Source organism: Apteryx mantelli, chromosome 3 (genome assembly GCF_036417845.1).
Source record: "Apteryx mantelli isolate bAptMan1 chromosome 3, bAptMan1.hap1, whole genome shotgun sequence".
Lineage (NCBI taxonomy): Eukaryota > Metazoa > Chordata > Aves > Apterygiformes > Apterygidae > Apteryx > Apteryx mantelli.
The window spans coordinates 102,290,116-102,301,182 of NC_089980.1; the positions used below are offsets into that span (position 1 = coordinate 102,290,116).

An 11,067-nucleotide genomic window follows, 5' to 3' on the forward strand; every position below is an offset into this window, starting at 1 on the left:
CATGAAAACTCCCAGAAAAGGTATGGTCATGACTAGCAGTATTCACTTCAGAAATGTCTATTTTAATGCATATTTTCTGTTAAATTAAATCTTTCTTTGCTGTGTCTAAGGAAGACTACAGATTAGGTCCTAATTTTTGATGCTTTACGGAACAAGTTTAACAGTGACCATCTCCTCCTGACACAGTTTGCATACTGATTGTATTGTTCTGCTTTATTTCTGTCCTCTGCCACTGATTACCTAGGTAGCCTTGGGCAAATGACTTAACATCTGTTTGGGTTTTTTTGTTTTTTTTTTTGTTTGTTTTTTACATCTATAAGCTAATGATCAAAATACCGACATAAGTCATTGGGAGCACTGAGAGAGAACAGTACCTGAAACCTGTTTTAAGAATAAATAGAGGTTAAACTGGATGATGGAAAGGGAGAGAGCAAAAGAGCTTTCAGGCAGAAAATCTGCAGGAACACAAAAGTCAGCAGGTATAATCCTGCTAGGAGATGAATGCTATTTTTTGTTCGTAAATGATGGGAAGCATTTTAATCAGAAATTCAGTTGATTTTAATCCCCAGGTTGCAACTGCTTTCACTGCAAGACAGGTGGAATTCAAAAGAAAGAACAAGGTGTGAATGACTTGTCCAGGAGCATATAGTGAGCCTCTAACATTTTGGACATAAAATACAAGTTTTCTGTTGGATTTTATCTCCACTTGCATTTTGCTCTCGTGTAGTAAATTGGCAAGTACTGCTTATTATTCCACTGTTTCTTTAACAAAATGCACATCAGCTTCATAAGAGCTTTTATGGCAGTTTGTATCTAACTGAACTATTGATTCTTTACAAGCCTCTCAGAAGGTAGGCTATCCAAGGGACTTAATGTTGTAATGCTGGCTTGTCCTTTTGTGGATAGAGGACAAAATGTTTATTGTTAGCTCATGAGATGAACAGATGTTTATCTTTTGTAATTTATTTAAAAGCTGCAGCTTAGCAAGTATCTGTGAAAGATGCTGGACTGTTATGCTGATCCATGGGTGTGAGACAAAGCCTTCATGTGGGTGTTGCTAAACACATGCCTATCTGTCCCAGAGGCAGAAGTGTACTAGATATTGAGCAACATATATATTGATAGTTCTTGCAACTTGCCTGTATGTCTGGGAACTCCAAGATCTGTGGGAGTCACTTTTCTGTCATCAAGCCTTTCTCCAACTTTGACAGCTGTTAGTATCTGTTTATATAAAATCCGGAGAGTGAGAAGGGTGTTCAGTAGTGGATATGTAAAAGTCTGCAGTTTGGCAATGGTAAGCTGTGCAATCCCTTTGGGAAGCTGCGGAGTCTGCAATGCAGAACTGCAGCATTCTTGTGCTGCTTTCTTGCTGCTGCCACAACCTCTCCTAAAATGTTCATCAGCCAGAGTATGGCTGTGATTTAGCTTACTGTGAGGAGAGACCATTCTTCTCCAGCTAGATTGGAGGGGTGGAGGAAAACACCATGCAGGGCTGTAACAGTGCTCTGTACTGCCCATTCTCCTGGTTTCCCTTTCTTCCACTCACCCAACAGTTTGTGTGCATTTGGGAAGAGAAGCTGCTGCTTTCTTATTTTTCTTTTCTGTCTTCCCTGGGAACTAAGGGGAGCTGTGGAGTTATTTTACACAATGTTAAGGTAAGTCTGGCTTGCTATCAGATGAGTCCTGAAAGACCAGGTCAACTTTTCACTTGCTCAAATAGGTGTGTTGTGACATTGCCCGCTCTCCTTGTTGGTGGTGCCTTTTTCAGCATTTTTTCATTCTACATGTGAGTCACCATCTGGGATATGTTCTGGTCCCACCCTTGCATAACAAGCTAGATGACTTATGATGCCAGGAACTAGACTCATTGCTATGCTTTGGGATATGGAAGGGAGTCCCCCTCACCACTATACCCCCTGTCACAATATTAGCAAATTACTGCATGGATTTTCTGAGCTTTGCTTGGTATAGCAATATCCTGATTTCAGCAGGAATCCATGCTTCATGTTGCATCTTGGGCAAATTCCACTGTAATTGGTGGATTGGAAATAAAAAAAAAAAAAGAAGAAGAAAAAAAGCTTGTGTAGCACTGCCTTGTTGGATAGTTGGGTTATATCTCTGTACCTTCTGCTGTGTGAGTCTCCCATAATCTCATTTCTTCTGATCCCAGAATGGAAGATAGCCTCCAGGGGAATGCTGTTTTTTAGAAAGGTTTACTGAGTAGGCCAGAAGAAGTTGAGGGGAGTATTGCCCTATGGGGTGTGAAATTTGTACTGCACCTAGCTTGTAGAATGAGTTGGTATCTTCCCACCCATGAACTTGCAATATCAAAAGAATTTTATACAAAATTGCAGTCTTTGCAGTTTTGCTTTATCATAATGTTTCTGCCTCATTGTTCTGACTACATCAGTGTTGCCTCATTAGTACAAGAATCCCTGCGGTAGTCTTCTGCCATCAAGCTTAGGGTAAAGAATGAGAATGCAGACTCCTTATGTATAAATGGTAAACTGTTTAGAGACAGCAAGGCTTTTAATTATGTTAGTTCTTTTTTTATGGTAGTGGTTTGTGAGCCACAGATTCAGAATACTACAACGCTGTCCAGAACAGATGACTGGAGTATTGATATCATGTGTTTAATGATTCCACCTCAACATTTGATGCCATTAACCAGGATTTGGGGAAGGAAGAGATGTTCTTCTCTTGCAGCAGATAGGTGGAGTTAATTTTATTCCATTCCACCTGGAATTATTAAAACTTTTGTTTTTTTCTTATTACAGATAGCTGCTGCTTTATGGTGGTATTATGTCTCCAAAGGAATTGAATACTTGGATACAGTATTTTTCATCCTGAGGAAGAAATTTAACCAAATTAGTTTCCTTCATGTCTATCACCATTTCACCATGTTCACCCTCTGGTGGATTGGTATTAAGTGGGTTGCAGGTGGACAAGGTGAGTTCCCCCCCAACATATGCACACAAACACATGCACCCTTTTGGGTGGACATGATGGAAAATTATTATTTGGGATGAACAGAAAAGAGCTTTCATAGAATTATCACTGTATGATGTACAAGACTGTTTAAATAGAACTGAAACAGTGTGGTAGCTTTAATATGTACAAATTTCCTCTGTGGGAAATGTGGGGGAGGAAAAGGTAACAGGGCCATAGTCTAATGAATTGCAAAACTTTTTTTTTTTTTTCTCTCTCTCCTCCTGGGCATCAAATGCAAACCTGAAGTTCTGTCCTCAGAATTATCCTTGTTCTGTATGAAATAGAAAGATGAATGTGTCTTGCCTAACTTAACTTTTGCAGATACAGAGAACTGCAAAATCTAATTATGGGCCACAATCTGTGTGCAAATGTAATGAAGTTAATGGAAACGATATTTGGCATTATGTCTGAGTTTGGGGTTTGCTTTCTTTTTTATAAAGATGCATGTATAAAATTCTGAAACCTTCCTGTGAAGGTGAGCCATTAAATCTGTCACTTAACTTTTAAAAGCTATTCATAATGACACAAGTCTATTATTCATAATCATCTTTAACTTTTTTTCTTGCTTCTAAAACCCACATCAAAGTTTTGTTCCATTGTTTTTGCCACATCCTCCCTTTCCTGCATTGTACCTTTTGTTTTTGTCATTGTTGCCTTTTCTCTCTCAAATTATAAGCTCTACAGAGCTAAGGGTTCAGGGAGAACATTCTGTTCTGTTTGTAATGTGCTTTGTAAGCTTAAGACACTAAAAGTTACCTACAGTAAACTCCAAACTACAGTTTCTTTTGTCAAACCACCCCAACACTTACAGTAGTGGGCTTTATGCTCTCATTTACTGTACATGTCTTGTACTGAGTGTTTGTTTTTGTTCAGAAGGAGAAATACGTAAAACTAGTATCTCTAACTATGGCTGAATTTCTCCAAAGTAGTCTGCAGAATGTGAGTACTCAACCAGATGTTTCACGATCTTCATTGGTTACTGCACCTGCTTGCTTGTAGTCTTACCTGGAAATTCCCTGGACATCTCAAAACGCACTCTCTCTTACTGCCTTTTATAAATTTTTTTCATGCTATAAATATCTGCAGTATTCAGTATAACAGTTGGGACTATTTCTGAACTTATTTCAGTTTTGTGGTGTTTTCTGCACTGCCTCTTAGTTTCTATCCCCTACAAAAAGAAAAGCAACAGTTGCTCTTCTGCATTTATGGAGGGCTGCAGCATAAATGCAGATAGATGTCTTCTGTTTTGTAGTTGATAGCACATTGCTTACATAGCACATATAAATTAACTGACAGGGTTTAGACATAGTTTACCACACAGAAATCTGAATTGTCTGATATTAGCAGCTGTTTGTATTGCCCCAATGTTTTACATTACAGCCCTTTCAAGCCTCTCTAGCAGTGTAAGAAAACCTTAAAAAGATACAATTTGCTTCTGTTAAATGGCTGCGTACCTTGACAGAGCTAAGAGCTCTTAATGCAAATGAGAACTATCATCTTTGTTTCCAGCATGAATTGTTCTGGAAAATGTTACACTATTCCTTTATTTGTTTAAGAATGCTGGAGTTTGAGTCATAAATAAGAAAAATAAAGATGAGCTTTTAAGAGACAAACTCACTTTGCAGTGCCCTTAAACATCTTACAACTACAAACGAAGTTTTGCTTTGTATTATTTCTTGGTCTCTTTAATCAGACTTCCACATGAGTTTCTTGATTTCTTGCTGAGAAGTGAATCTTATAAACTTATACATAGCTTAATAGATTAAAGTACAGAACCTGATAGATACTTCTCTATACTTTACACTGTGAAACATTGCTTTTAATAATCCCTTAACAAGCCAATTGTACTTATATCACAGTAACTAATGTGGAATGCTTATGATAAATGTGTCTGTTCAACAAAAGTCTACATGAATAACTTTTTACATAGGTAGTTCCATGAAAGACATGACACGCTACTCACGTGAACAGATATTTGTGTCAAGTACATGTCAGCAGTTAGATCTATACAATGGAATTTTTCAAAGATGGAAGTGCAGCATTCCTTGTGCTTCATGATTGTACTATTATATAAATAATAAGAGAATCGATTTTTTTTTCTCTCATTTTTTTCAAAATTACATTAAAATCTTCCCTTCTGTTTCTCGACAGCTTTTTTTGGAGCTCAGATGAATGCATTTATTCATGTCATTATGTACATGTATTATGGATTAGCTGCCTGTGGCCCTAAATTTCAGAAATATCTGTGGTGGAAACGATACTTGACCATATTACAATTGGTAAGTAAAACTTTTCTCCCTTTATCTAGGAAGTTATTGCCTCTGAGTAGATTTGTATCTGCAGAACTCTGAAACAGACTCTTTCCAGAAATACTTAGCTATCTGATATTTATTTACAGCTCAAGTTAGAAATGATTATATTCCTTGGTGCAATTAAGCAGTCAAAATAATTGCTTAAGTATGTAACCATTGTTGTATGAGTATGTGGAAAAAGTTCTTCTAAAAAAACTTATTACTGCTTGTGAGTATTTTAAACTCTTAAAAGATTTTTATTTTCACAAAGAAATAATACCAGAGGCTGTAATAAAGTTAATCTCCAGGATCAATCATATTTGTGCATGCATGATTTGGCAGCCAATGATAGCATGTCCCCCCCCCCCAAGTTTTAGCAGTTCTCATAACCTAGTGCATTGGTATACATTGGTGCAGTCAGACATATAGAATATATTAAAACTTTGTTGATTCTGTATTTTCTGTCTTTCAGGTGCAGTTCCATGTGACTATTGGCCACACAGCCTTGTCTATTTATATTGATTGTCCTTTCCCCAAATGGATGCACTGGGGTGTAATTTTCTATGCTGTCACCTTCATTTTCCTGTTTGGTAACTTCTACTATCGGACATACAAGCTGCCCAAGGAACCTGTAAAGAATGGCAAAATAGCAAATGGTGCTGTTGCAAATGGAGTAAGCAAACCAGAAAATAATCTGGTGGTGGAAAATGGAAAAAAGCAGGAAAAGGGAAAAGCAAAAGGAGAGTAACTTGATCCAGGCCTTAACCATTGCTGGCAGTGAGGAACATCCAGTTTGGTTTATAAAAGGAAAAAAACCCACTATCTATCTATACCAATTAACCTTAGGTCACTGAAGAGCTAGAACACAGATATTTTCATTATTTATGAAGATTGTTTTAACAACACTTAAAGTTTAATTTCTATTGTAATTATGTAATTATCATGCATATGGTCTCTGTGTAAATTTGTAGACTGCTGGTGTTGGTGAATGTAAGGAAGAATTGCAGTAAATTCAATGTTTAGCAGTCCAAAAGTTTGTACTACCATTGATACAACCAGTTTTGCAGACACTCGCGTTTCTTGGGGGGAGGGAAGGGAAGGAAAGGAGGTAGTGTTTGAATACCTGTGGTTTTTTTTCCAAAAAATTTATTAAATTTCAAATGAGGATGTATTATCTAATCAGAATGCACAACTTTTCTTGTCCTTCTTGGGGAGTATCTTCAGACACAATTATGTTTGTGCTGTCAGAGCAGTGTTTGACTTCTCAGACATTACTTGATTTAATTTAATGTCTGTTGCAGTTTTTCTTGTTGTGTGGAAATATACCTACCTCTTCATCTGCTGAAAAGAATATTGAGCATTAAATAACTGATTTCTGAAATACGGAGTCCTCTAATATAAATGTCCGTTAACACTAATTCAGGAGAAAATTTGATTTCCTTTGTGAGTACAGGGATTTTTTTCTTGTTTTTGTTCAGGTGTTTTTTGGTGAAAAAGAACCTTGATGGTTTGAATATAAACTTAAACTTTGGAGTACTATTTTCAATATGGCTAAGAAAACATTTTAAGAGTGTATGAATATGAAACAATATATTGTCTGAAGCAAGCAATTAAAGTAGGCCCGTTGCATGTTGTTCGTGACCTGTGTTAAAACTGTGGTGCTGACTGATAGTGAAACGGTAAGATAATATTATGGTGGAGAGATAACAGTAATATGTAATTCCATTTAGAAATGCTGTGTGTATGGGGTAGTCCTGCTAACTACAGGACAGACACTTTTTATTGAGGGAGAGAATTCAGGTATAAAGTACTAAATACAGCAGATGTAAATGCTGAAAATACTGCTACTGCTTGATACACCCATCAATACTCTGTGCATTAGACAATTGCAGACAAAAATATTGCTAGTAGTCAGGCTACCACTTTAATGTGAATGCCAGAGATAGGCTTCTGAAACTCTATTCCCAAAGTATTCTTGTGTGTGTGGTCTTATTTTTTTTATTTTTTATTTTTTTAACCTAATTGACAAAGTGATTCTGCTGACCATTTTTTAGTCAAAACTGCTACAATAAGTAGAAGCCTCTTTTAGACTGCTTTTCATCTCACTTGATACATTAATGGACTTACTACTCTTTTTGTGAAGAAAATATAAATGTTATTTCCCTTCCATATAATGTGATTACTATGAGAGAGAAAAGTTTTGAGTTGCCCGGCGTGCCATGAGTATGAAATAGGTGGAATTAGAAACCATATCTTGAACTCCCAGGTTCCTTTTTCATCACTGCAAGAGCTGATCTGTTGCTGTCTAAATGCATTCTTAACAGCTTTGGTCAAGTGACACTTATTACAAGGAAAAACAATGGAGCTCTAGGTGTAAAGTGTCTGGCACAATTACTAGTTTTTGCATCTCAATTATCCATTTGCCTGTTATAACACACAAAACAAATCAAGATCTTTGTCCTAGGTTTGTCTCTTGTCATGGTACTGAAAACTATCTAAACCCAAAATATAGGTCTTAGGAGGAAAAGCTTTGGATATAGTCTGTACTCAGAAATAATTACTAATGCTGGATTGATTAGCCTGGAAGGTAGGTCATCAGTAATAAACCCTAGTGTAGATTTCATGGCAGAATATAGGATTGTGAGGGACTGTCTCTGCTGAATGGTAATGCATGTGACCATTAATTTTCCTATTTGCTTTGTATTGTGATTCTTCCAGTCTTGGTACTGATGCTTTTTGCATTTGTATAACTATGTATTTATGTGAAGTGGCATGGGGAAGACGGAAAGTGGTCTACTTCCTTCTTGGACAAATGCCATTACCTTTAACTAAACCAAAATGTTAGCTGCCTGGACAACTTCAGAATGGAGCAAATTACTACAAAGCAAGCTGGACAGCAGATTTACAGCACGCCTGCTACTCCAAGGTAATGGCTGGTGTGAATACTCTTACCCTACTGTAAATTCAAGGTAGCTTACCCCACATTGATTAAAGGGTAGCTTCTTTCTATTTGCCATGGGATGTGGGCAGCTAACTCACTGTAAATCTGCACCATTCCTTGTTTTGTGTTAAATTGGTTGTGTGCTCTGTCTTTCTTTAAGCCAGATCAGATAAACTGGTAGTCTTAACATGATCTAGCTCTGCAAGAACTTCCTGAGGAATATTTCAGTACAAGTTCAGCTATCTTTCTACGCTTTGTAAAATAAGAATTGTATCTTGCATGTTGACAAATATTTAAAACAATTGAAAGTCGAATCTTCCCTCAGCATGCATGGGAACTGCTTAAAGTTGATCAACAACTTGAACCTCACTGACAGAACTTGGGTAGAGTTCTACCCTCAAATTCTGGGTCATTTGGTACCTTCTAGTAAAAATAATAATAAAACAACATTTTGTGAGAATGCATGCATAGATACCAGTTATGTTGTCTGGACCTGTGGATAAAACCAGTTCAAGATATTAGCACACAATTTATGGGGAAAAAATCACTTACTAAATTCCTGGAATGCTGCTTTTTGAGACCATCTTCTGCTATATGGCTTTCCTGGATCTATTTCTGATTTATTTGATTGTTCATGTGACTTGAGTCCTGTTTTGAGCTTGAATATAATGGCCTTATTAAATGTGCATTTTTGCAGGCATGGTCATGAGCAGAATACTTCTGTTTCAGACTCTGTGCAGCCAGACTCGCAATATACAGGGCTGAAAATGTACAGCTGCTTCTTTTCCAAAATTTGGGGCAGTGATACACATGTGAGATACTGCCAGATTCATTAAAGTCATCGTTTAGTCCAAGATACCTCAGAATCTGGCTACAAAAGTAATAGAGTGTATGTTTAGATATGTCTGCCATGCACAGAATTGAAATTTAAATTAATTATAGAAACTACTTTGCATGGTAAATATTTTCTGCTTCATTCTTCCAGTTTATCTAGAAGTGAAATTCGGACCCTTTCAAACTTTTTATTTTCGTCTTTGAAAGATACTTATTTGTGAACAATTCTGAAACTCTTTGACCAGAGTCATATAACTATCTGATGCCATATAAGTGACAGGATCTCATTTAGCCTCATGTCTGGCAGTGTATGTTAGTTGTTGCTGAACCCAGCAACAATCTTTTAGCAGTTTGCTTGGTGTAAAAATTATGTATCTGTATATCTATACATATATGGGTTCTTAACAGGTTCTTCCAGTGTGTGAAGTAAATGATATTTCTTAAATGTGAAGTTGACAGGAGCTAATAGCGTAGTTCCTACAGCTTGAGCAGTAAAATGAAGAAGTTTTCATTGATCCGTAGATCCAATATCAGTCTTGCAGAGATGCATAGTATTTGTCAATCATTTTAGACATATGGTGATGGAAGCTTTTTCCATCAGAGCCATTTCTCCTAGTGTAGTAAATATTTTGAGGCTTCAGTTGTAGATTTGGGGGAGGGAGGGAAGGCGAAGTCTCCTCACTCAGAGGAGTGGAGGAATGATGCTGTCTTATAGTAGGGATCATTTCTGGAAACAGTAGGAGTAATTTGCTCCAGGTAAGTCTTCAAGGCAATTGCAGTCAAGTTCTCTGTTTAAGAGAATGTTTCTTTAATAAAGAAAATAGAAAACAAAAAGAATGTTTCTGCATAGGTTCAAAAGCATGGCCTATTTGATTACATCCATTGTTTCTATTGGCTGTGAAGGCAGACATAACCTTTGCATTCTGGTTAGTCTGGTCCATTAACTACTCCCGTCTCAAGATCAGGAGGAAAAGATGAAGGTAAAAAAAAAAAAAAGCTGTGCATTTTTTCAAGTTAAGCTCAGACTGCATTTCTTCAGTGTAAGCATTTGGCCTCCAGGTGCAGAGGGGGCATGTAGGAAAGGAGCAGATGACTGCCGTGCTGAAAGGTCTTGTTCCTAAAACAGTGTCTGAGCACACTTGTTATCTTTTAAAATTTTGAATAAAATAAGATTGCTACTGGAGCATAAAGATAAACCTGGCATTGTTAGTGTGGGTTCAGGGTCATAATGCTTAAATAAATATTTAAAATTATATCTGTTTCAGTTAGAATTGAAGAGAGTGGGGAACTTATTAGGTATCTGGACAGTGTGCCCATCTTAGTGGGAAGCATGTATTTTGATAATTTGGCATTGAGAAAAGAGCAAGACACCTTTGCAACATCTAATTGTGTTGCAGTCTGAGTTGGCCCCTTTGCTAACTTACACAGAGCTCCATGGAAATCAGTGGGGTGGTTTCCATTTACATCAGCAGAGTGTGTTTAATAATAAAGAATAGCAAAATACTTGCTTTTTGCCAATATCTCATGACAATAAGGGAAATGTATGGTTCAGGATGCTGCTTTTGCATAAGGTGTTCATGCATTTGTGAACAATAAAATAAATATTACTTTTTTCATGCTGTTTGAGTTTGGTTTTATGTGTTCCATGAAATGTGTTTCTGTGTCCCATCTTGCTTTGGAATACTTGCTAATTTTATAGTGTTGCTGAGGTTGTGTTGATGCTACATGTCATGTAGCAAAAAAGTTTGTGGGGGAAGTTTTTCTGGCACATCCTCCCATTTTAAGGTTGGGGGACATTCCAATTTTGGTTTTTGCTCTGAGATGACGTTCTGGAGGCTTTGAAGTCACCCTTAGGCAACTGACTAAAAATATAGTGTCTGCTTAGACAAAATATAGGTCTCCTGGAACGTATTTTGGCCGTACAGCACATATATCAGCATCAAATTTGGTCCAAATGTCATTTTAAGGCTGGCAGAAACTGAAAGCATCTGATAGAACTAGCATTTAATG

At 37.0% G+C, this 11,067-nt stretch overlaps 1 protein-coding gene across 1 annotated transcript in view; it reads left to right on the top strand.

Moving 5' to 3' along the window:
- The window catches only part of ELOVL4 (ELOVL fatty acid elongase 4), a 37,046-nt gene extending 26,368 nt beyond the window's left edge, over positions 1-10,678 (top strand). Inside the window, exons 4-6 of the mRNA XM_067294073.1 lie at positions 2,778-2,949; positions 5,143-5,270; positions 5,755-10,678. Coding sequence (XP_067150174.1) covers positions 2,778-2,949; positions 5,143-5,270; positions 5,755-6,030 — 576 coding nt within the window. The 3' untranslated portion in view covers positions 6,031-10,678. The remainder of the gene's footprint in view (positions 1-2,777; positions 2,950-5,142; positions 5,271-5,754) is intronic.
- Positions 10,679-11,067: the final 389 nt, after the last annotated feature.